The 27,929-nt window shown below is 33.0% G+C and overlaps 1 protein-coding gene across 1 annotated transcript; it reads left to right on the top strand.

Annotated features, from left to right (window-relative positions):
- Nucleotides 1-8,187: 8,187 nt before the first annotated feature.
- LOC107804689 (uncharacterized) lies at nucleotides 8,188-9,245 on the top strand. The gene is made up of 3 exons (XM_016628614.1): nucleotides 8,188-8,377; nucleotides 8,482-9,092; nucleotides 9,177-9,245. Exons 1-3 carry the CDS (start codon nucleotides 8,188-8,190, stop codon nucleotides 9,243-9,245), a joined length of 870 nt encoding a protein of 289 aa, XP_016484100.1.
- Nucleotides 9,246-27,929: the final 18,684 nt, after the last annotated feature.

Here is a 27,929-nt window from a genome sequence, read left to right as displayed (position 1 = left end):
GCTAAATTAGCTCAAATACACTCTTAACATGGTGTGATATTGTCCACTTTGGGCCAAGCCCGCACGATTTTTCCCAAAGGGTCTCACACCATTAAGAGATCCATACACCTTATATATAGACTCCCAATCTTTTTAGCTACCAATGTGGGATTTTGTTCGCACACCCAAAAAAAAAATCATTCTAAGGACTCGAACCCTAGACCGCTGATTAAGTATGGAGGGATCCTATCCATCCCATCACAACCCTTGGTGGTCCTATTTTATTTTTTATTTTATTTCCAATCCAGTGTCTGGTACCCATATTAGGGTCTCGAATAATCCGAATATGTGTCACGAAAAACCTATTAAATGAGAAAGCACTCTCCACCAAGATATTTTTTATTCCCGGAATTCGACCCCTAGACTTTTGATTAAGGATAAAGGTATCTTATTCATCCTACCATAACTTCTGCTAGTACTATTCCATGTTTTTTAAGTCTTCATTTTAAATGAGTATATATTTTGAAGACTTAGATCTTATTCACATCCTAATTCCTAAACAAATGAATGTGATGATATTCGCTTTGTGCATGAATAATGGGCCTCAAGTAGATTCAACTTCAGACCCACTTGTTGGAGGGCTTTCTTATTGGGCTCCACACGGGTTTCCATCATATGTACAATGGACTATTAAGATAATTATGTACCATGATATGTCGGGCTTTTCTCTGACAAATGTGACGCTTTTATTCTTCCCTAATAACCACTCATATTCAATCATTCTCCGATGTTCTCCTTGTGTCACTATTTTCTTGAGTCCGGAATCAAAGTAACGTAAGATTAGACTTCAAGAACAAAGTTAACATGAAAAAAGAAGAAGAACAAGAATACGTAAAGCGCATGGCCCTTATACTATAGGTCTTTGGGTTAACCGCCAACGTTAATTGACGTTGGCCTTTTCCAAAGACCTATAGCGCATAAAGGGCATGCACTATAGTCCAAGTTATTCCAATAAATATGACATTCTTTTTCAAGTTAATTTAGTTTTTGAAGTCGAACGTCACGAATTCAGAGTTAAGAAATAGAGAATATTTAAAATATTAGACTAATTCTTGATACTATGTTACATTTTTTTTAATAATAAAATATCAAAAAAATGCAACCAAGAAAACTGTGGCCCTAGTTGGCGCAAAAGAGAGGCCTACTGTTCCTGGGGTGTTTTTTTCTTCTTCTACACTTTAGCATAATGTTCTGTTTTTCTTTTCTCGAGCAGTCCATCTGATCTTCTCTAGAATTCAGAAGCAAATCTATGCCGATTTTACAATTAAAGGTTGTAGGACCTTCAAATTTTGTAGTTTTTCTCCAATGTTCACTTGAAAGTAATGATCAATTAAGAAAAGTTGCATTAAAGAGAGGTGAACTTTAATTAATAGAAAGAAGTTAAAGCAAATTAGTTGCCCGAATTAATGTCAGCAATTCTTTACATATATTAAAACGTTTATTTCCAATCAAGTTAAAGCAAATTAATATTTGTTCTCTTTTTGGCATCAAATCAAGATTAATTTAGAACCAAAATTAGAAAATTGAATGTGGAGATACTATAATTTAGTAGTAGTTTTTTTGATATATTAAATTGCTTTTCCTTGCACATGGATGGACGCTTATTATTTAAATAATGTTGGAAAATTTTAAATACTAACTAGTCTTTAAAGTGGAAGAAGATGCACAAAAATTCCTTAACAAAACAAGTAGTATATGATAAAAACAAATTAAAGACAATTATTTGTCATGCTCCCATGTTTATTCAAAATTTCGCATGAAGTTTAAACCCGCAATACATGTGCCAGCACTGTCAGAGCCACCTTAGGCTAAGAGGTGTCAATTGATATCACTTGTCGAAAAATTATAATGTAAGCTAAAAGTTTATATATATATTTATTATTTTTTTATTATTTTTTTTACGGTCCTTGGTGAAATATCTAACTTCGCCATTGCGGGCAGATATGAATCTCATTTGAATAGGACATGGCAAGGCCTATACACTTGGCATCCTTAGAACCCACACGTCAAAACTTTCTAGAGGATTCAAACGAAAGAAGAAAGCAAGTATGGGGTCGTTGTATTCTTATTAAGTTATAATGAGACAATTGAGGAAGAATGACTTGACATTAAATATCGTATCTCTCTCTTTATATATGTGGACATGATACCTACAAAAACTTACCTGCAAAAGGCAATACGTGCTGTAGACGAAAAGTATAGTAGCAATAGGGTCAATTTTGGATGTGAGGTTTCTACGAAGACACCTAATTTGCGTCTAGTATTCTTGCATGGAAGCATGCAAGCAACAAAGGTTTTCTTTTCTCCGTCATTTTCTTTTCTCAATGCAAGGCAAGGACAACGTCGTCTCTATCTCTATTTTACACTACAGTAGTAGTTAAACATAAGAAAAAGGAAAATCCCTTTTTGAGAAGTAACAGCATATTATATTATTGCTTACCCTATTGCTTACCCTATATCTTAAAAGCAAGCTAGGCATGCTTAGTTTTGGAGTAATACATGCAGTTAATGGTCTCTTAATTACATCACATTAGAATCGTCGGTTGCGTAATTCATTATTTTTTGTCCAGACATTTTGTTCGGAAAGAGGCTTTTTTGAACCTAAAACGAGTGGGATATCATTCTCATGGTCTCCAATAATACTCCTGTACTAACACGTGATATGTTAAGAAAAAGTTTAATTATCAGAATCCGAATCAAACAAACTATATACCATACAGTGATACAGATAATGATGTCATTGAACAGTTAAACAATTTTATTTTCGTTCCACTTTCTCGTTTTGATTAGTTTGCTTGTGTTAGAAATATGGTTTTAAAATAATTAGTTTTGCGTGTTGAAAGTACTACAGCAATTCTTTTAAATAACCTGGTTGTATTTTTTGTTCTCCAGAAAGCATATTTATTAATTGTGCAGAAAACAAAAAAGTCACAGAAATGAACGGTCACGAATAGCTCATACCATGACCATATATATGTTAGGATCGAGAATTTGGGTAGTGCGAAATTTTGCCAAACAACGGTATAATGACAAAAATAAAGACAAATGAAGTTGATAACAACATCAATTAAAGCATATAAAGAAGACACAAATTTAACGTGGTTCGGTCAAAGTGACCTACGTCGTCCACAAGCGGAGAGGAGCAATTTCACTATACCAATAAGAGTACAAAATTAGAGTAAACACTCTAATTAATCCCAAATACCCTAAGAAAATAACCTCACAAGATCACTCTAAAGAAAGGGTTCACACAAGTGCTTCCCAACACTAACTCTCATACAAAACACTTTTAATAAAAGAAGAAAGGAAGAAACAAAAAATGAAGACTCAAGTCTTGTTGGTGTGTATAAAATGAACAAATGACCTTCCCTTTTATAGGCAAAAAAGTCTCAGCCTCTTAGATGTAAAAGAAGAGATACAACTTGTGCAAATGATATCCACCACACAATGCAATATTTTTGAGTCCCACGGAATAGTGCCAACAAAGTCTACACTTTGCAAAGATGATTATGTTTACGTGAGATGGACTCCATTAGCCAAAATATTGGCCATAATTACAAATCTCCACCTTAGCCTATTTTTGGTTGATATAGTAAATTTGCTCCACCTTCTCCGTAAAAGCCCTAATGGGCATATGTCAAAATTTAATGCCATAAAAATCGGACAAGTTGTCTATACCGAAACTGTGGTAGGGCCTATAAAAGTGGAGTCCAATAAAGTATACAACGAACGAGATCTGTGAGTTTTAATGATCACAAGAGCATCTTGAAAAAAAATTTAGAACTCCACATTCACCATTGAATTTGCACCCAAGTGATTCTAAGTGCCCAAAGAGATGGGATTTTCTTCAACTCATGAACATATCTAACATCGGTTAGAGTTCTCACCACATCATCGTGTATTCTGATCCGAATTGTACCTTTGCCAATAACGTTACAAGTAACATTGTACCCAACTGGACAACTCCACCTGCAACTGAATCATATGTAGAAAATAAGTCCCTGCTAGGACACATATGATATGAACAACCGAAATCTAAAATTCACTCATTTTCTAATCTGAAACTTGTTTCAGTTGCTAAAAATATAGTTCCCTAAATCTCCTCAATTGCTACACTAGCTTCGGCGGTGTGAGTATTTTTGTGCTCATTTTTCCTTTTCTTATGCTTTTCTTTATTTTTCAGCCTAAAACATTCGAAAATAATGTGACATTTCTTATGACAATAGCGACACTCTAAATTATTGTATCTGGATATGGAGTCGGATTTTTCCCTAACAAACAAGCCAACTTCCGCTTGAGTTGCACTAGCTTCCCCAGTAATATCCACTACTAAAAATTCGGCAAAAATCGACCAAGGTCGACCGACCAACTTTGGTCGGTCAAAAAACCGACCAAAAAACCAACCAAAGTTGGTCGATTTCTCAAAATATTTTTTTTAATTTTTTTTTTTGAAACCGACCAACTTTGGTCGGTTTTTTTTGGCGCAAAAATGCGGGAAACTATTTTTGAGTCCCGCAAAATTTATGTTTCAAGAAACCAACCAACTTTGGTCGGTTTTTCAATTAAAATAAATTAAAATTAATATTTAAAAAATCGACCAAAATTGGTCGGTTAATTCGGCGGGTCATTTAAAAAAACCGACCAACTTTGGTTGGTAATTTTATTTTTTAATAAAACCGACCAACTTTGGTCGGTTATTTTCGTGCGAAAATGCAATTAAAGAGTATAAATCAAATAAAAGACAATCTTAAAACAAAATGTACCAATGGTCTAGTGGTAGAATAGTATCGTGCCACAGTACAGACCCCGATTCGATTCCCAGATGGTGAATCTTTTTATTACATAATTAAAATACCGACCAAATTTGGTCGGAAAAAACCGACCAACTTTGGTCGGTTTTTTTTTTGCAATATTTTTTTTTTTGAATTTAATTGACCGACCAAAATTTGGTCGGTAATTTCTGACCAACTTTGGTCGGTATTCCTTTCCGACCACAAAAATACCGTTCACACGTAAATGGTCGCATTTTGGTCGGTTTTTGGCCATTACCGACCAACGTTGGTCGTTTTTTTGGTCGGTTTTTACCGAATTTCTAGTAGTGATCACTATCTATCTGTTCTTTTAATTTTAAGATAGATTTAATATCTTTATAAGAGATATTATCCTTTGCATAAAGCATAGTATCTCTTATATGCTTAAAAGATGGGGGTAGAGAATAAAGCAATAACACGGTTTGATCCTCATCTTTAATTTTAGCATCTATATTACTCAAATCCATAAGAATGGAATCAAAGGCGTCAAGACGAGAGAGAATAGAGGTACCTTCACCCATACGAATTGTATAAAGCTTTTGCCTTAGGTAAAGTCTATTTTCCACCGTCCTCTTCATATATAAAGTTTTTAATTTTTTCCATATGCCTTTGATTGTGGTTTCTACAGAAATTTTACGTAAAACCTCATTTGAGAGATTTAAGATGATACCTGATTTTTTCTTTTTTATCTATGATGGTAAACTCCTCGTCCGTCATTTTATCCGACTTCTTCTCCTTTCCTTGCAACGCTAAGTCTAAGCCATCCTGAATTAGGATAACTTCCATCTTTAATTGTCACATTTTGAAGTTTGCACTTCGGTCAAATTTCTCAACATAGGTCTTTGTTAGAGTCATTTTGGCTATTAAAACTAACCCGGTTAGATCCGGCTTTAATACCAATTTGTTAGGATCGGGAATTCGGGTAGTGCAAAATTTTGCCAAACAACGATATAATGACAATGACAAAGACAATTGAAGTTGATAACAACGGTAATTAAAGCATAGAAAGAAGACACAAATTTAACGTGGTTCGATCAAAGTGGCCTACGTCGTCCACAAGCGGAGAGGAGCAATTTCACTATACCAAAGAGAGTACAAAATTAGAGTAAACACTCTAATTAATCCCAAATACCGTAAGAGAATAACCTCACAATATCACTCTAAAGAAAGGGTTTACACAAGTGCTTGCCAACACTAACTCTCATACAAAACACTCTTAATAAAGGAAGAAAGGAAGAAACAAAAATTGAAGACAAGTCTTGTTGGTGTGTCTAAAATGAACTAATTGCCTTCCCTTTTATAGGCAAAAAAGTCTTTGTCTCTTAGGTGTAAAAGAAGAGATACAAGTTGTGCAAATGATGTCCACTACATAATGCAATATTTTTGGGTCCCAAAGAATATTGCCAACAAAGTCTACACTTTGCAAGGATGCTTATGCTTATGTGAGATGGACTCCATTAGCCAAAATATTGGCCATAATTACACCGTATAATATTCTGGAGAGTATGTCTTTCATCTGATCCTTGGACTAATTTATTTGGTTTTGGTGAAGTTCTAAATATCTTATCTAGCAAAATATACCATAGTAGTTGTTTATGGGACAAGAAAAAAAAAGATAAAGTGATCTGACACTTTATTGTGCTTTTATATAGTGCAACATAAATGTGAAAAGGCTACATTTATAATCGTTGGAAACTCAAAAGACAAAACAATTAAAGCAAAAATATGAAAAGACCACAACGTTACTAAAAATTATTGAGAGAAGTTCATTTGTAGTCACTAGGGCCAAACTTATATCACCTAATAGCCACAACATAACCCTTTACAAGTCATAGCCTAAAAATAATAATAAAGGCTAGCAACTGAAAAAGCTGAAACCATACGCTCAACTTAAACAAAAAGGAAAGCACTCATAATCGATTTTGTTACCTAAATTCACGCGTTCAGTATGGGATCTTCAATCTCCAAACAGTATAAAAGTTGCCCAATTATTCACATTGTCAAAAAAATTCTAGGGTTTCTGAAGATTAAACCCAGAGAAGAGCTCCAAAATATTCACGGTGAAATTCAAAATTTTTGCACAATTGCGGCCTACAATCAGCTTAATAGAGTTGAGATTTTGTTCTTAAATTGTGAAATAGATACAAAATCGACAAACTCAACTAATGTCTATGGAGATTGTGAATGTTGGAACTATTGTTCCAATTTTAATTCTGATTTTACTTCAACACAGTGGTGAATGGGTAAGTGAAAGTAAATTTATTAATTTCCTTGTTAATGGCGTGTTGATCAATTCGGGATGTAGCTATGAGTATTTTGTTAATGAGATATACAAGCAATTGTATATAGATTCAATTACAAGCGCGATGTGGATATAATATACAGTGAATGATGGCTATATAGCAATTCCAATATACAATGATATGAGTGTGCGCTTGTATATGGAGGTGAAAAATAAAATCCTGGATATCACTGAATATTTATTATGCATAACGTTGAAAACTCTGTATTCAAGTGCCGAATACTCATATTCAAGTTCATACTTGGGTGACAACTTACTCACAACAACTTCAGCTGGTTTACTATGTTAGAACGTAGAATAAGTACACGGAACTAATATTGTAGAGATGATGGATAATCATGGAAAAGAAGACAAGATTGAAATAATGAAGGAAAATTGTATAATAGACAATCCACAACATGAAAAAATTACAGAAGGTCAGTTATATTGGGACAAACATACACTCATTAGTGTAATGAAGAACTACGCAATACGAGAAAAATATCAATTTATAGTTGATAGATCATCTACAACAAGGTATGATTTCTACGTATGAGATTGAACTTCTCTGTAATTTTGTGTATACTGCTTGTATTATTGTATAATGAGATTGCATATGTATACTGCTTGTTTATTAGAGACACAAGTGTAAAAATCTGAAGAAGTGCATTATCATAACACTATATTTTAAATAGGTATTGTCTTAAATACGTGGATGAAAGTTACAAATGGAGTCTTAGATCTTCAAGTCTACACAAATCAAATGTCTTCAAGGTTAGACGGTTCAATGATGTTCACACTTGTCCAGAGACGAGTAGACTGTTTTCACAACGTCATGCTATTTCGTCAGCCATTGCAAAAATGATTTGCAACAAATATGCCAATCCAAAAATAATATACACTCCGACAAACATCATGAGCAACATAAAACAACAATATGGGATTAATATGAGTTACGTAAAAGCTTATAGAACAAAGGAAAGGGCGCTTGAACTGCTAAGAGGGATACCACACGAATCTTATAGTAAACTACCGGGTCACTTGTATATGATAAATATGACAAATTCTGTTTCTGTCACAATGTTACATAAATCAGAGGATGGGCACTTCATGTATGTTTTTGTCGCACTAAATGCATCAATCATAAGATGGAAATACTGCTACCCTGTTGTAGTGGTTGACGAGACATTCCTCAAATCATCACACACGGGAACAATGTTAAGAGCTAGCGTACAAAATGCGGCAGGTGAATATGTCGCAGACTTGTATAATAATTATATATGGTATAGATAGTTCTTATCCGTGTATAACAAAAATAACATGTGGATGCTTTCTTATTTGCTTAACCAGGTAAATTTTTTCCACTAGCATATGTTGTTGTCGATTCTGAAGATGATGCTTCTTGGGAATGGTTTTTTGAAATGTTTAGACAGGATTTTGGGGAAAGAGAAAGGATGTGTATCGTATCCGATCGTCATGCAAGCATATTGATGGGTGCTTCAATTGTGTGTCCAGAGGTATCTCACTGTGTCATCATCTTTCATCTTTGGAATAACATAAAGAAGCAGTTCAAGAAGAACCATGACCGGATGAGAGAAGTATTTTTTGCAATGGTTAAAGCATACAAAATTGAAGATTTTAATCGCCTCATGCAAGATATGGACATCATTGATAAGAGGGTAAGGGGTTACCTGTTCCAAGTTGGTTTTAAAAAGTGGTCCATAACGCATTCCACTGTTAATAGATCCATGGTGATGACTTCAAATATTGCCGAGTCACTCAATGCAAGAAACAAAGAGGCAAGAGAGCTACCAATCATAAGTTTGCTAGATTATATGATGAATTTGGTTATGGAATGGAATAATACAAATAGAATGACTGCAATGAGTGCATTTACTGGCCTAGAAAAAAAATATAACGAAGTACTGAAGGAAAATAGCTATTTGTCGCAGAAGATGACGGTAAATATTCTTTTATCATGTCTTATTTCATACATTAATACTTGTCATATCCCTATTTTACTAATGATATATATTTAAATTTAGGTGAGACCTTCAACCGATTATGTATATATAGTAATGGATGCTGAACAAAGGCGGAGCATAGTATGCTAGCAAAAAAGAGAATGCTCGTGTAAACGATTTCAAGTGGATGAGATTCCTTGTCCACATGCTATGGCAGTATTGGACTACACACACATAGAAGTACCCAAATATTGTTCTGCCTATTATACCAACCAATACTTCAAGAAGACATATGAAGTGCCAGTAATCCACTTCTAGATGAAACTACATGGGACCTTCCAACAGAGGTGTTAGATAATGTGGTGCTACCACCAATAGTAAAGGGCAAATCAGGAAGACCGACGAAGTCGCGACGCAAGGGACTTTATGAATATCTGTATACTGAAACAGTTACCTGTGGACTGTGTGAAAAATAAGGACACAACATAAGAACATGCAGGAATGCTCAAGACAACTAGTAGATGTTCATCAATGATTTAGTATTTTGTAACATTTTTCCTTGTGAATGTTACAATTAGAATAATGAAAAAATAATGAGATTTGCAATCAGATTCTCTCTGATGTATGAATAAAGATGCTATCTTTTGTCGTAATGAAAGTATTGGTAGAAGTTTTATTCCAAATACAAAATAGATAAAAATATACAAAATATATACAAAAAAAAATATCACTTTACAAATAATATACAAAATAGACTGTAACTATATAATTTATATATAATATTTTATTCCTATACAAAAAATAAAAAAATAAATTGTCGCTATACAAAACATATACAAAATAGATGTCACTATACAAAAAAGACTGTCACTATACAAAAAATATACAAAATAGAACTTGTATATTTATACAAAAAAATAATATACAAAATAGACTGTAACTATATAATTTATATATAATATTTTATTCCTATACAAAAAATAAACTGTCGCTATACAAAACATATACAAAATAGAACTTGTATATTTATACCAAAAAAAAATAAAAAATCGTCACTACTGTATATACAATTTACATACAATAGACTATGACTTCTCTAAAAAATATACAGAATAGCTATACAAATAATATAGAAAAATAGATGTCACTATACAAAAAATATATAAAATAGATGTCACTATACAAAACATATACAAAAGGACTGTTACTATACAAAATAGACTGTCGCTATACAATTTATATACAGTTTAGCTGCCCCCAAACTTCATTCATAAAACTTCCTATAACAACTTAGCAACACCAGCTAAAATTGTAAAACTTGTCGAAACAAATTATCTGTATAAAATACAAAACTAAAATTGTAGAAAAGTCAAAACTACACAATCTGAAACTTACATAATTTCACTATTAACTGAAAACAAACAAGTCGCAATTAAAAGTAATATTCAACATTAGCATTTCAAACATATTGTTCAAAAACATCCTAAACAAAAAGCATAAAACGTGATATAAGTATGCAATTGTACCCAATCATAAGACAATATCATAACCAAACTACTTCATCTTAAAACTACATGTGAATTTTTTGCTAAACTATCCCAAACTACTTTTTCTTGCCCTTCAACTTGCCATTTTTCTTAATATCCTTCAAAGTCTCGTCATCACCAACGGCACGCGTCTTGCCTTTTTTCTTGTTATCTTTCAAAGCCTTGTCATCAATAACGGAATGCGACTTGACATTTTTCTTGTTATCCTTCAAATCCATGTCATCGACAATAGAATGCGACTTGCCCTTTTTCTTGTTATCCTTTTTGGCTAGATCCTTCAATCTACCAGTAGACTCGTCATCACTAAGTGCATGTGCTCTTTGTTTCTTCACTCCATAATTCCATAGCAATATACCATATCGGTTCCGAATCCCATCAATATCAATAGCTTCAGGAATATTGCTGCCTTGAATGATGTACTCAGCAAATGCAATAACATAAACACCACGGTCACTATATACAAGGTCGCACATAAACGAATAAGTTAGTATAATATCTAAATAGGAATTCATGTACAAAAAAATGAATAATTATCAGAAATATTCAATAATAATTTACGTGTTATCTTGCGTTGGCAACCCATCAATGACATGAATCTCAAAAGGATCAATGGTGGAGATTCCCATTGGATTCTCCTTTGTGTCCCAAAAATCAATACGATGAAGGAAATATGGGAGCAACACTGAGTATGGCTCAATTGATCTCTGAACTGCACTATTCTGCCGTGCTCCACTCATGGAATCGTATATATAAATGCGTAGATCTTTGAATGACAGTCTCGCCAATATCCAGTGCCTCTTGACATATTTATAGGGAAAAGGACTTCATCAACAGTACACTAAGGAACATTAAATCTTAAAAAACACCCAAGTATATACTCAATAATTGGATTTGTTTCAGTAATCAAATTCATGTCTCTCTTTTTTTTCAAAAACTTCTTGTACAAATTCGAAATCAAGCAGTTAAACCAACAGTCGGTAGTTGTGAATCTTACTGGAACATCAACACTGTACTTCCTTTTCTTTCCCAAATAATAAAAAATAACATCAATATGCTGAAATATGAAGAATAAACACACATTGTCAGAATATTACAGTATGAGAAAACTAAAATATATATTTTATGTATAAATCGATTATACATTTTACAGAAGATACTGCAAATATACATAAAAAGATATTCTTCCAAGTTGATACTATGTTTTCTATTGCCAATATAGCTCTAGTCCTTTCTTCCGCCTGCTATCCATGGGTTAGCGAGTCTCATTTCTCATTTTATTACAGTTATAATCTTTATGTAATTACAACATGGATAAAAGAAAAAGAAATGATATTTATGCTAACAAATTAACATCAATATACTGAAAATATGAACAACCATTATAACGTTGACTTACTGAATCACACAAGGGTAGGCCGGGATATGCAAATGTGAAGAACCATTTTTTTCTCCAATATCATCAGCTCCAAATTTAAATATTTTATTTAGCTTATTGCTAATCTCTGTATAAACACCGTCCATGATGAATCAGGATAAAAAGATTGGTGCATAACACGAAACACGAAAAATAAACAAGAAAAAAAAAGAAAAAGAAAAAACTGAAACATAAAACTTACGGTGCATTAGTCCTTAAGCCTCAATTGATGAAAGTGTTCCACTTACACAATATTCTGAAATCAATAGGATTGTCAACATTTTTCTGAAAAGGATACTTTATAGTGAAGATGGACTTATTTGTCAAGATTGGCTTCTTTGACTTAGTTGGCTTATCTTGAGCAACTTGAATGGTGCCACCAGAGTCAAATTTGTTCATGAATGGTGACTTCATGACCCCTGCTCGTTTCCTTTCTCTAGGGATCATTTCAGGTGTGTCATGATCAACAACAACTATACGATCCTCTTGCATAGTAGCAATATTTGTATTCACTCCTAAACAATTACCATGTACAATATTTTGATTGAAATACTTTTGGGTAATTGCAGTTATTTGAGCCTCAACATCACTAGTCCAACCATTGTTCTCACCAACTTCCTCACAACTGTTTTTACCAACAACTTGTACAGAATCCTCCACCAATAACTTTTCACAAAACTTCTGGGTGATTGCAGTGATTTTAGGCTCGACATCCTCAATCAAGGCTTCGTCATCACCAACTCCTTCACTACTTTTATCAGTTTCTATAGAATCCTTCACCATACCCTCAATAACAATAACGGTTTGCTTTAGACTTACCTTAGTGTCAATATTTTTCTTTACAACTTCCTCACTACCAAAATTATTCTCTGCAACTTCCTTATCGCCAAAATAATCTTTATGAATATCACCAGTATCATAATGGCCATGACTATCATGATGATCGTCATCTTTTCTATTACCCTGTTCAGAAAAAATATACAAAAAATTATAAAAATTATAATAATAGGTAAAAATAACAAATAAGCATAGTCATGAGAATACTAAAGTATCGCGTTCACCTAAAGCTTTAAAAACCTTTTCAACCGAGGTAATCATTAACTACTCCAAATATGAAACCTTGTCGTTTACCTATAAAAGAAATAGTGAAATCGAATATCAATTAAGTTGTCGAAACTGCTTAAAGTCAAAATAGAACGGTACCATGTTGGTTTCACTTCTCAAAAGTTTCAGCTCATTCTCACTTGAACTCAAGTTACTGGGCTGTGGATCCGTATTCTCATTGTTAATAGGTTGTGATTCCTGCTTATTTTTTGGGTGCTTCTTAGCATTTCTTTTTAGGTTGAGTGTTGAAATCATCAACATCATCTATTAGATTAACTTCAGCATTTTGATCTTCATACACAGGGACAAAATCATGCAAATCAAGCCTTGTTTGTTTAACATTTGTTGGGGCAATATTACCAAACACCAACTACAAATAAAAAAAAACTTAGCAATCATGAAATTTTAAAAAAATAAAAGACAACCAATATAGTACTTGTAGAAACTACACACCATACAGTTAATTGATATTATGTATCATAAATATATAATTTATGTATCAGAAATGCATAATTTATGTATCAAAAGTAGATTCATATGTATTGCTACAAAATGTTATAAACTAATCAAAAATATTTTTTTACCTGCTCTTGACTTAAAAAAAAAAAATCTTTCTTCAACCTCTTGAAGGTCACCTTTTTCTTTTACAGTCAAGTTTAGTATGCATGGCACAAGATCTCCAATCCGGTAAGTGAGGTTTTTTTGAGTATAGGGGCAGCATTCATAAAACCATTACTGGAATGCCAAAGGCAAACCATCATATCGATACATCTCTCTCCTGCTACGAACCTTATCCTTCATTGACTCCAACGTAGCATTAAAAACCACTTTTTCCCAAGGAAAAGTCTCAAAATCACCAGATTCAACCAACAGAAAATCATTCTTTGTTATCAAATCATCATTCGTAATAGAAAATAGGAAACTGTGAATGAAATATAATACTGCAATCTTTAATGCGTCCTCATCAGATTTCTATATTTTTTTCAAGAAACAGTCACTTAACAATTTCTTAGACAATTTCGACATGCTTGGAAAGTATAATTCTATAAACCGACTCGACTTGACATATTCATAATCCTTATTGGGATCATCATTACACTTTAAACCTGTGATAATACAAAACTCTGCAAGTCCAAAGCGCAACTTGGTGCTATTCACTTTAATCCATAACTCATCATCTTTTGGTGACACCACTTTCCTAAGCAATAGTGAATGGATAAATTAGTTCTGTATAAAAAATTCGGGCAAGTTCACAAAATAACCAAAACATGTTCTTCTAAACATCCCAATCTGGTGATCATCCAAAGTATCTTTCAAATATTTCACTATACTGCAGTTTGTATGCACACTGATACGAGTACTATAATGATCATCCAAAGGAATATAGTAATCCCAAAGCTGTAGACAACACAAAAATATAAATATATATAAGCTTCATAACAACCACAAATACGCACTTTAAACATTACTTATACACTATGTGGATAGATGATACACTTTATATACAAATTGCACATTACTTGTTGACTTGATACAAATTATATGCAATATGAAAAAGAATGATACATTTTATATTCAAATCTGGAACATAACTAATATATTGGATAAATTTTCTACATACTAAAATAAACTAAGCGCACACAAGTCAGAGTTATATCATTAGAAAATACCTTCAAATCAGATGAGCTAGAACATTTTTGATCAACATAAACTTTTCTCTTTTTTTTGATGGAACATCATCCCCATCCATTTTAGCCTTCCTTTTAGAATCTTTACCCTTATCCTTCACAACATCATTTTTCCACCATTTTGATCTTTCTTTTTGAACTTGTGCCTTTTTCAACAACTACTCGCTGAGCAGTTTGTGACCTCGTTACTCTATCACTGGGAGTCCCGCTATGTGAACGAGTCCTTCTATTAACAGTGGTACTTTACATCCTTCAATAGGGACATTTTGCCTTGCTTCAACATATTGAGGGGTTGCATGCCCCAAATTGTACCCAAATTCTGGTAATTTTTCAAAATCGTCATCATCATTCCTAATAAAACTAGGGTTATATTTCACTAATTTACTAGCTAATTTCAAAGAATGTGGAGATGCCCTCAACATCTTATTTTTCTTCAAAGACTTCTTTTTCTCCATTATAGAGTCGACTATGAACAAAAATCGGTAAACCTATTAAATTTTTGACTTACATTGAGAGCAAGAGTAAACATGGAGAAGGTGTGTTTGAGAAGAAATGGTGTTTCGAGAGGCGGGTTAGTGCATTGAGAGCCGAGAGCAATAGAAAAATGAGTTAAGAGGCGGGTCAGTGTATTATGGATTATGGGTCATTAGATGTAATATGTTTGGGCCGGAGGAACATTTCGGGTTCAGAAAAAAAATATGGGCTATTAAATTTTTTAGGGGCTATACAGAATAGTTTTCTCAAAAATATTTCACCACCGCAACTTCCCTCACAGGTGAAACAATCCTCTATTAGTCCGACTCAATGTAGCCAAAATTATCATTTAATAGAAGTCATTTTTTATGTGAAGGGCAAAATTGTCATTCAATTTTTGAGGGTTATTTTCGTCTTTCAAACTTTAAAATGTATAAGAAATACATAGTAATAATTACTTTACCATACTCTTGCTCACATTTATTATTTAGATAAACTTACTATCTACGGATCGAAAAAGAGTAAATGACTAGTTTTGAAAAATTGACCAACCTTTGGACCAAATTACGTACAGATTGAGACGAAGCATCAAGAGTTGTCCCATAAAAGTAACAAAAAAAAAAAAACTTATGGTTACTATGTACGTACAATAACAACAACAACCCAGTATAATCCTACTAGTAGGGTGTGGGAAAGGTAGTATGTACGCAGACCTTACCCCTACCATGAGGTAGAGAAGCTATTTCCAATAGACACTCGGCATTCTTCTCTCCAAGAACTCTCCACCTTGCTCTTCTTGGGGTGACTCGAACTCACAACCTCTTGGTTGGAAGTGGAGGTTGCTTACCAGATATCTACCATGGTGTACCTAAAATAGGCTACTACTCATCCGCCAATAACTGCAAAATCTATATTAATTCAGTTGTCAGGGACCACCATATACACACACATAATATAACATAATATTTGCAGGATTATTCGCATTTATTGTTTTCCTACTTGAGCAGATATTGTCATGGACCACCATGTACATGAAAGATAATTCCTTCCTTTCACTTTATGTCACATTATTTTTTTATTAGTTTATTTTAAAAAATTAGTAATATATTTTCAGATAATTTAAATTCCTCATATTATTATCTTTAATGACATACTTTTATATGATAAAAACTTACATGCATCTACTGTTTAATCAAATCAATAAATAAATGACATGTATTTTTACGAATGTGCGTTTTTTTTTCCACTCCACCGTGATTTATTAGTAAATATTCTTAGTTCATTAAATCATTTCATCAATAGTGAGTTGTTATGATTTGATATAAAAATCAAATGAGAACAAAAAAAAATCCTTTTAAAACCATAAATTTTTTATAGCATAATCAAATCATTCATTATTTCTTATATTTTTGTGCTCCATGCAAATTAAAAAGGAGGGATTAAAAGTTATCAATTATTCCATCCAAGATTTTATTGAATGATTACTTATAAAAAGACATTTAACAATGGCCCACCAAAGAGACAATTCAAAAGGGTAATAACTAGTTTCAGCCCACATGGCACTCGCACTACTACACTACTACATAGTACCATGGCATTTATTAGGCTGTATGTATCATTGTATTGGCAAACAAACTAGACTACCTATCTCATTAACTTTTTGCTACTACTCAATCATTTTTCTACTTCTATGACACACATTTTGTCTTATAGCCTTGTTTGGCCAATCTTTTAAAATCTACTTATTTTTAGATTTTTTTTTTTAAAATGCTTTTCAAAAAAATATTTTTTGTGATAATTAATTTGTATTTGACTAATTAATTTGAAAAGCACTTTGGAGCAGTAATTAGTGTTTGACAAAGCGTTTGAAAACTGCTTATAAGTGTATTTTTCTCAAAAGTGCTTCTTAGAAAAGTAATTTTGGAAAGAAGCTACATTTTTTTCTCTTCTCAAAATCTGCTCCCACTTCTCCTCAAAAATACTTTTTTCCTTTTTAAAACTTGGCCAAACACCTCAAATTTTTACCAAAAGCACTTTTGGCCAAAAAAAATACTTTTGGCCAAAAAATAAAAGTTTGGCCAAATAGGCTATTAGCTAGTAGTACTAATATAGATAAATAGATAACAACAACAAAAAAAAGAAATAAGGTACTTTCTCCAGTCCACAATAAGTGATTTTTTGGCAGTTTTCACACAGATTAAAAAATTTATATTTTAACATTAATTAGTAATAAAATTGACCATATTAACCTTTACTATCTCTTCACATAAACACTCCTAACACATACTCATACACTATTTACTCCAAGGGCAATGTAGGAAAAAAGTAATTAATTTATTCTTGAAATCTGAAAAAATCAGATATTTTGGACCACAAAAAAGGGACCAAAAAATCAGTTATTGTGGACAGGAGGGAGTATCAATTAATCTTTGGGTCCCAATTCACATGCTAACACTCTTTTAGGTCTAAACATAAATAGTTCACGTAGATTTAAGAGGAATTTTCGTAAACCACCGTACTTTAGAGCTTAGTAACTATAGTTTGCTTAATTATCATTTGTAATTATTATTCAATTATTATTAATTTATATCACTTGTATTAAAACGCGCAACGAATACAACCTGTATCAAATATTTTCGTTCGTGCAACGAATACTATGTGTATCAACTGTACTTGTTCGTGCAATTGTATTTATTCGTGCAACGAATACAATATGTATCAACTGTAACCAAGATAAAATACAATGGGGTATACAAAGGATACAACTTTTATCGACTGTGTTTATTCGCGCAATAAATACAACTAAGGCGAAATACAGAAATACAAAAAAATAAAATATTCTTGTTGATAGTTAAACTTAAGATCTCCACTAACTAAGCGGGGGCTCTAACCTATTTTGCTACGAGAGCTTGTTGCTCTCTTGTTTCATAGATTTGCTATAAAAATCAAATATAGTTACGAATGATAAATTTTTTAAAAGTATAACTACAAATGACAAATACAGTATAAATATTTAATGCGTCACGTAATTTTCCCTAGATTTAACAGCTTTTAATAAGTGAAATTCATTACATTATCAAAATGTCACTAATATTTAACGTGATATATTCTAATCTACAGTCAAATACTATCATGTAGAATGAGACATCAAGATAATTAATCTTAAGAAATCTACAGAAGTGACTATTGATTTTGTGGTCCAGTTATTTTATTTTATTTATTTATTGAAATCTAACCCCAGATCGTTTCTGAAACAGCCACGGTTGGCTCAATCCCCCACCCAAAACTATCTAGAGTCCAATGATTTTGACTCCAGTAGTAGCTAGTGAATTTGGCCCCGTTTATCGCATCTTAAACGTACCCACACATTGCAAATGCCTATACCAATTACTAATTTGATGAATCACATATTTTTATGTTAAAATTAATGAAAATATCTAACTTTGCCTTGTACTACTTGAAATTATTCAATTTTGTCCTTCATAGTATTTGTGGTTCATTTATATTCTTAATACAATATATTATCTCGTAATTGTCTTCATCATTAAGGGTAAATTTGACAAATAATAATATAATTGTTACTTGTTTTCACCAAAATCATATAACTACTTTTTCACGTAAAAATTATAAATATTTCACTAAATCACACAATAATTATAATAATTGAAATATACAACTTTTCGATAGTATTTTCTTATTTTTTATTTTCAGTCTAATAAATAATAGCCAAATTAAAATTAAAATAACCCAACCCGACCCGATACAATCCAATACCCATATACACAAATTAAAATAAACTAAAAGTGAATCCTTTCCTCAAATACATGATACTCCTATTTTTATTTTTTAGATTTTTATTCAAATTGGTAATATTATTACTTCAAGAACTTTTTGATTATCCATATCTTTTATTTCTTTTCACTTTTTGGTCAGAATCTCATGCAAAATACTCCTATTTTTTTTAAAAAAAAATTATGCATATGAAAATGCCACAGTTATATTCATTTATGAAATTTACCTTTCTCATTAACAGTAATTATCACGACCCAAATCTTTCTCCGTAAGATGTCGTGATGGCACCTAGTCTTAGGGACTAGGTAAGCCTAACATTTACTGAATAACAACAATAATTAAATAACATCTAACAAATTTTTTTTAAATGAAAATTTCTATAAAATTTACAATTCCCAAAACCGGTAGTACAAGTCACAAGATCTACTAAGTTACTAGACCTATAAATACAACTATTTTGAAATAGAGATAAAACAATAGTACAATATCAGAAGGTGACTCTGAGGCCTGCGAACGCAGCCACAAGTTTACCTTGAGTCTCCACAGCAAGATCCGTACTGCTAGCGATCGGTCAACTAACTCCACATTTACCTGGCTCTGCACAAAAATGTGTAAAAGTGTAGTATGAGTACACCACAGTCGGTACCCAGTAAGTATCAAGACTAACCTCAGTGGAGTAGTGACGAGGTACAGTCAAGACACTCACTAGTCAAATAACCTGTGCCATACTAAAATAATTGAAAACTGTCACGGCACGAAATTTCCACCTTCGGACCGTGATGGCGCCTAATATTTCACTTGCTAGACAAGCCAACGTTAGAATAATATTATCCATTTTTAAAATAATTTTAAATTTATTAATAACAAAGAAACAAATGCGGAAGCAAAGTTTGAAATATAGTGAATAATCCATAAAAATAGTTGTGTCTAAATACCATCCCAGAATTGGTGTCACAAGTGCACGAGCTTCTAGAATAATACAAATAAAGGTCTGAATAAAATAAAGCTGTCTGAAAATAAATACATAGCTAAAGTAAAATAGACGGGGACTTCAGAACTGCGGACGCCATGCAGTTATACCTCAAGCCTCATCCGAGTAGCTGAAATCCGAGCAAGTCTATGGCGCGTCGCTGGAACCAACTCCGAAATCTGCACAAGAAATGCAGAGTGTAGTATCAGTGCAACCGACCCCATGTATTGGTAAGTGTTGAGCCTAACCTCGACGAAGTAGTGACGAGGCTAAGGCGGTTCACTTATATTAACCTGTACGCAATATTAATAACAACAACAAATAATAGAAATAAATCGGGTAACTCATTTATAATAATTGAAGCAAACTCAACAGTCATAATCCATTATTATTTCACCCAAATCTGTTGCAGCGTGCAACCCGCTCTCACAATATATTCACTTTCAATTCTGTTGCAGCGTACAATCCGCTCTCCCAATATATTTCTTTTAATAAAGTCTGTCATATATTTATTTCAATCAAGTATATATATAGACTTTTAAATAAGTCTGTTGCGGCGTGCAATCTGATCCCCCAATATTGACTTTTAAATAAGTCTATTGCGGCGTGCAATCCGATCCCCCAATATTGACTTTTAAATAAGTCTATTGCGGCGTGCAATCCGATCCCCCAATATTGACTTTTAAATAAGTCTATTGCGGCGTGCAATCCGATCCCCCAATATATTTATATACTTTCATTCCCATTGCGGCGTGCAACCCGTTCCCCCAATATAATTTTAAACAACTCATAAATGTAATAAAACTTACTCCAATATATACCACGTCCAATGAGAAATTATTAAGCATCAAGGCACACAATAATTATAATTTATTTATGAACCAAACAATGACAAATAACAATTTATTATGAAAATCATAGAGAATTTTGGTAGTTTAATATTTAATATGCTAAATGTTAAATAACAATTAAAACACATAATTCAAATAGCATGCAACAATTAATGCAGGAATTCAAGAATTAATATTTGACAAAGAATAGGAGAGAAACAATTATTATAATAATTAATTTATGATTTAAAGTAATTTATGATTTTTCAAGTAAGCAGACAAACAATTAATTTGACGACGTATAGACACTCGTCACCTCGCCCATACGTCTTTCACATGCAATTCACATAACAAATAGTTTAAGGGTTCTATTCCCTCAAGTCAAGGTTAACCACGACACTTACCTCGCTTTGTAAATTCCAATCAATTATTCAACCATAGCTTTTCCTTTTAAATTTATCTCCGAAGCTTCAAATCTATTCACAAATAATTTGATATATTCAATAATAATCATATGAATTAATTCTATATGAATTTATAAATTTTTCGGATAAAAATCCGAAATTCATTTAAATATTCGACAGTGGGACCCACGTCTCAAATCCCAGAAAAACTCATGAAATCCGAACACCCGTTCCGATACGAGTTCAACCATACAAAAATTGTCCAATTCCGATATCAAATGTACCTTCAAATCTAAATTTCTCATTTTTTGGAAGATTTTTGAAAAATTTAATTTTTCTTCCATAAATTCACGCATTCATGATATAAACGTGTATGGAATCATGAAATATAATCAATATAGGATAAGGAACACTTACCCCAATGTTTCCCGTGAAAGTCGCCCAAATATTCGCCTTAACCGAGCTCAAAATGACCAAAATGAGTAAAAATATCGGACTCTTCGATATATACACTGCCCAGGTATTTCCGCACCTGCATTACCTGGGCTCGCACATGCGCGCTTGCATCTACGAGAAAAATCTCGCATCTGCGAAATGAGGCTGCCATGCGAGGCCTCGCATATGCGGAGAAAAAATGTGCACCTGTGTTGCCTTCGGTTCAGCGATCATTTGGTCCGCTTCTGCGAATGCGCGGGTGCGTGCAGGTTTCCGCACCTGCGAACTTTTACCCAGCCATGCCTGGGCGCATCTACGATCGAAGGCTCGCTTTCCCGAGCTCGCACCTGCGAGAAAAATCTGCATGTGCGATTAGAGTAGAAGGAAAAATACAGATTTTGCTTAAGTCCAATTCTTGATCCGATTTCAATCCGTGTCACTCTCGGGATACTCGGGACCCCGTACGAATATACCAATAAGTCAAATAACATAATACGGACTTACTCGGGGTCTCGTATCACGTCAAACAATGCTGAAATTATAATTCACACCCCGATTCAAACTTTGAGTTTTAAACTTTCAATTTGCAAATATCGTGCCAAAACATATTAAATGAATCCGGAATGACTTCAAATTTGGCACATAAGTCATAAATGATTTAAGTCGGTGAATACCAATGATAGCTTCAGCCGAGAGAAAGTTGAGACTCTTTTTGAAGGAAGAACGAGACCTTTTCAAAAACCACTTTGTAGAGGGCGAGTATCACGCTCAATAGAATTAGACTTTGCTATGTCAATAGTCAATAGGAGAGAGAAAGAAAGAGAACAACAAGAGGAGGCCTTTTTCTTTATATTTATATATTTTGAAAATCGAATTATCATGCACTTTAGGCCCTTCTGAAAGCCATGAGGCGGAGTCACACGAGTAGCAAAAGACTGAGCTTGCTCATGTTCTCATGCTTCACACAAACCTAGGCTAGGAAGCTTGAAAGTCATATCATACCATATGGAGTTAGAAAGTCCGATAAAAAAATAATAAAAAAGGACTGGGAAGGCTTGAATGGATGGCTTCCAAGGACAGGGCTCGATCCTGCATATAACGGAGCTATTTAAATTTCCAGAATCGGATTCCGGCTCCGATATCTAAAAGTCAACCCCGTGGTCAAACTTGGAAATCTTTAGCCTTTAAATTGCTAGTTCAGTCAAATGGTCATAACTTGAGTTAGGGACTTCCAAATTAAATTTCGGGCATACGCCCATGTCCCAAATCACGATATGGTGCTACTAGAACTGTTAAAATACTGATCCGGGTCCGTTTGCTCAAAATATTGACCAAAGTCAACTCAATTGAGTTTTAAAGCTCCATTTCACATTTTAATTCATTTTTCATATGAAAATTTTCCGAAAAATTTTACGGACTGCGCACACAAGTCGAGGAATGAAAAATGGTATTTTTCAAGGTCTAAAAACACATAATTACTTATTAAATTTAAAGATAACATTTTGGATCATCAATAAAATAAATAGCAGTGATAACAACAATAATCCCTTAGTGCTATAAACAATAAGGTTGCAAGAACATCATAATTATTACTTAGACGAATAAGAAACACAAGAAGAACCAATTAAACAAGTCTTTCACATATAATCTCTTCAATTAAATACCCTCCAAATATATTTCTTCAAATAAGTATCCTTCGAATATAAAACTCTTCCAAATAAATATCTCATATCATAATCATAAAATACGGTTCTCGACCCCCTTTCATATTCTCACGACACCTCATGCCCATATATCTAATCATAACCACACAAACAACTTTCGTGCCAAATATTTCAATACATAAGTTCCGCACGATTAATTTATTCTCAATAAAGTAAGATTACAATTTTTAAAACCAAGTACGAATTCAACAAAGAAATGAGCTCATTTTAGAAATAGTTTGAGCAAAGAAAAATGACATTTCAATTTAAATAAAACATCAGATAATCTATTATTTCGGATGTAAAACTGATTAGTTTAAAACGTAATAGTAACTTCTTTAATTTAAAATAACACAGTCATAAAAAATCGGTAAAAAACCCAGAAATATAAATCTTTAGAGTATCGACTAAAAAGGCCAAGCCAACACAATACAACAAAGAGTACAAACACATAGTAAAATCAAATAATATATCACGGCATATCACAAGGATTGACCTATCACGGGAATACAAAATAACCAAAGACAAGTGCAACCATAGAGAGATGTCAACAAAACGACACTCCCGAGATACTGTCTCGTAGTCCCAAAAGTAAATGCTCAATATGGGATCTCCCGAGACACCGTCTCGTAGTCCCAACAGTAAATATGCAATACAGGGGGTTCTCCCGAGGTACCGCCTCGTAGTCCCAAAGTAAATATGCAACAACAACAATGCCCTCACGCTATCACAAGTCATCACAATTCAAATTCCGACATAGCCTGCCTTATCTCGTCACGTGTGCAATAATAAAGTAAATGCCCGCCTTGTCTCGCCACACGCGCATAATAATATTCTCACATTATTTCGCCACATGCGCAGACCCATATACATATATATATATATATATATATATATATATATATATATATAGCCCGCCTTGTCACGCCGTATGTGCATAAATCAATAGTAATAATAGTACGACAGAAACCTAGTGCAAACACCCGAACAAAACTTCCCAACAATATAATGTGCCAATATCACATCTCATAAATTGCATCTCAAGTGCTCAAATATTATAACATATCACATATTTGCACATCAAGTGCTCAATATTACAATTTATCACAGATTGTACATCAAGTGCTCAAATATTATAATTTATCACAGATTGCACATCAAGTGCTCAAATATTACAACTCGCCACCAAATTCAACAATACATTATTTTCACAATAAGGAGCCCATGGCTCGACCATAATGTACACAAAATATTAACAGATATATCCGGGAGTGAACAACTCAACAAAATAATATTTCACATAAAAATCAAGGTGGCAATCACACCAAATCATCATATAAAAATAAATCCAACAAAATAAGAAATTAGGCAAGAAAATTAAAGGATTTAATAAGTGTCAATAATTTTCAATTTAATACATAAGGACGTCTAAGGTTCTTAACTAGTGTAATTTATATATATAAACCAAGTACGTACTCGTCACCTCGCGTACATGATTTTAAAATACACAAATTACACATAAGACTCAACGCCTAAGGAGAATTTCTCCCACTCAAAGTTAAGCAAGATACTTACCTTTTCGAAGTTATGTCGATATTTCAAAATCGTCTTCTTGCTTGAATTGACTTCCGTACCTCTCAAATCTATCCAAATTAATTGTAACACTCCACTAAATTTTATCGGAAATAATTCCGGATAATAAAACGTCGACTTAGAAATTTATCCTAAAAAAGTCAACAAAAGTCAAGCGGGTCCCGCCTCTCAGAATCCGACATAATTTTTATGAAATTCGAACACCTATTCTGATACGAGTTCAACCACACCAATTTTATCCAATTCCGATAATAACTCGACCTCCAAATCTTAAATTTTCAGTTTTGATCTTCCATAAAAATACGAATTAAACGATAAATATAACCATAGATTCATGAAATATAAACACTTTAGGATATAGAACACTTACCCCAATCCATATGGTAAAAATCGCCTCAAAAATTGCTTCAATCCGAGCTCCATATCTCTAAATATGTTAAAAATGGCCGAAACCTCGAAATATATCTATTGCCCAAGTATTTACTCTTCGCGATCGCGGAAAATGATTCGCGATCACGAAGCACAACTATTCTCATCCCAAAATTTGCTTTTCGTGATCGCGAAAAATGCCTCGCGATCGCGAATAACAAGTGCCCAGCTCTTCGAGATACCCTATAGTTTAATAGTCATAACATTTGTAAAAAATTCTAAATTATAAATGGTTTAATTTTCTGAAAATTAGACACACATAGCTACAACTTTTATTTTTGGATCATCTCCAAATTCGTTATAGATTGCGAGATATAAGCTTTCAAAACCGGGTTAGTGGAGCAGGATTTTCCTTTACGTAATCGCGAAAAGGCTTCCGCGATCGCGACTCACAGTGTCCAAACAACAAAATTGCTCTTCCTGATCGTGATCGTTTGTCCGCGATCGCGATGCATATCTTTGTGGCAAAAACCCCCCAACTAAAAATGGCCTAGAAATGGTCCGAAATTCACCCGAGCCACTCAGGACCCCGTCCGAACATACCAGTAAGTCTCAAAATATTTTACGAATTTAGTCAAAACCTCAAATCACATAAAACAACGCTAAAACCACGAATCATACCCTATTTCTAGCTTAATAAAACTAAGAAATTTCAACTTTTATATTCGACGCCGAAACCTATCAAATCAAGTCCGATTGACCTCAAATTTTGTACACAGGTCATAAATGACGTAACAGACCTATGAAAATTTTCAGAATTAGATTCCGACCTCAATATCAAAAAGTCAACTCCCCGGTCAAGTTTCTAACTTAAACTTCCTATTTTCGCTATTTCAAGCCTAATTTAACTACGAGCTTCCAAATAATTTTTCGGACACACTCCTAATTCCAAAATTACCATACGAAATTATTGGAATAATCAAAACTCTATTCCGGGGACGTTTACTCATAAGTCCAACTTTGGTCAACTCTTTTCATTTAAGCTTCAAAAATAAGAATTGTTCTTTTAATTTAACCCGAATTATCCGAAAATCAAACTCGACCATACACGCAAGTCATAATACACATCCCAAAGTTGCTCATGACCTTAAGTCGTTGAACGAGACACTAATCCTTAAAACGACAAGTCGGGTCGTTACAATAATAAACGTAAAATGAGTGAAATTTATGTGCACAAATTCTTCGTGAAAAATGATCCAAATTGACCGCCCAAGACTATAATTTAAAATTAATTTCAAATTGGAGTTCAATTAGAATTTAAGGGCTACAATAAGACTTTCTCTTAATAGCAAAAATAATACCAGACTAAAAGTCTAACAAAGTACACAAAACACTCGACGTCAAAGATTATATTTACAAAGTTAACCAATTTCTGTTAAGCTTAGGAAAATGAAAATTCCAATTTGTTACATCCTACATAGCCACCCTCTCAAGGCCGGCCGAAGCCTAAGGCCACTAAGGCAATGGCCTTAGGCCCCCAAAATACTTAGGCCCCAAAATCTATGAATAATATATATAATATTTAATAATTATGTACTATTGATGAATTTTTAAAATTATTTGTTTAAAATAGTTATAGCTAAAAGTTATACACATCTTAAATTGTAGTTAATTACTAGTTATTTTCTTTCTTTAATTCATCCCAACTTAAATTGATCTTCTTACAATGTTAGTTTATAAAAATATTTTTTAATTCTTTGAGTGCCATACCAGTAGTTACTACAATATTATTTGTTTCGACTTATATTTATATAAGTAGAAGAATACTCTAATTGGCGAACTCAATCAGGTAAAAAGTGTTAATTCAATTACCATTAATAATTTCTATATTTGTTCCTCAGTTTAAAAAGTTTTTCAAAGCTAAATCAATAAAGTTCAACATGATAACACAAGGGAGATTAAACAAATTGGTTAGATATTGACAATAATTAAAACTAATTATAATTTATTAAATTATAAGAGTAAAACAAATAATTAAAAAAATTTAAGGCCTCGCTTTTTATTTTCGCCTTAGGCCCCATATTATGTCGAGCCGCTCCTGAATTCCTCTCCGTTCACTTTTATTTATTCACTATTGACTCTGCACATCTCTAAAAAATAATAAATAAAATACATAATTACTATGATACATATATTAATTGATATATAATTTTAATAAATTTGAATAGAGTAATAAATGCTAAGTGTAAAATAAAAAAATAAATTATTTTTTTTAAAGTAAAAAATAATAATAAAAATTTATTTTTAGAATATTTGATTCGTAAAAATGAATGGAATAAAAATAAAAATCCATGATGCAGTGAGAAGAAAGAATACGTAATCACACACACAGGATCAAAAAAGAAACAACGTAATGTTCTGGAACTATAGTGTGAGTAGTACTAATAGCAAAGTATATGTCCGTCACACGTGCCATCTATATAAAAGCCACGCCACTTGTGCTTTTTTAGA

Source organism: Nicotiana tabacum, chromosome 4 (genome assembly GCF_000715075.1).
Source record: "Nicotiana tabacum cultivar K326 chromosome 4, ASM71507v2, whole genome shotgun sequence".
NCBI classification, from domain to species: domain Eukaryota; kingdom Viridiplantae; phylum Streptophyta; class Magnoliopsida; order Solanales; family Solanaceae; genus Nicotiana; species Nicotiana tabacum.
This window is presented reverse-complemented; position numbering and strand designations above follow the sequence as displayed.

Excerpts from the sequence above, each read along its gene's own strand:
- LOC107804689 (XM_016628614.1), top strand. The coding sequence starts at position 8,188 with ATGACAAATTCTGTTTCTGTCACAATGTTACATAAATCAGAGGATGGG. Across the intron at positions 8,378-8,481 it reads TAGCGTACAAAATGCGGCAG|GTAAATTTTTTCCACTAGCA; the intron begins GTGAATATGTCG and ends TTGCTTAACCAG. Across the intron at positions 9,093-9,176 it reads ATTTGTCGCAGAAGATGACG|GTGAGACCTTCAACCGATTA; the intron begins GTAAATATTCTT and ends ATTTAAATTTAG.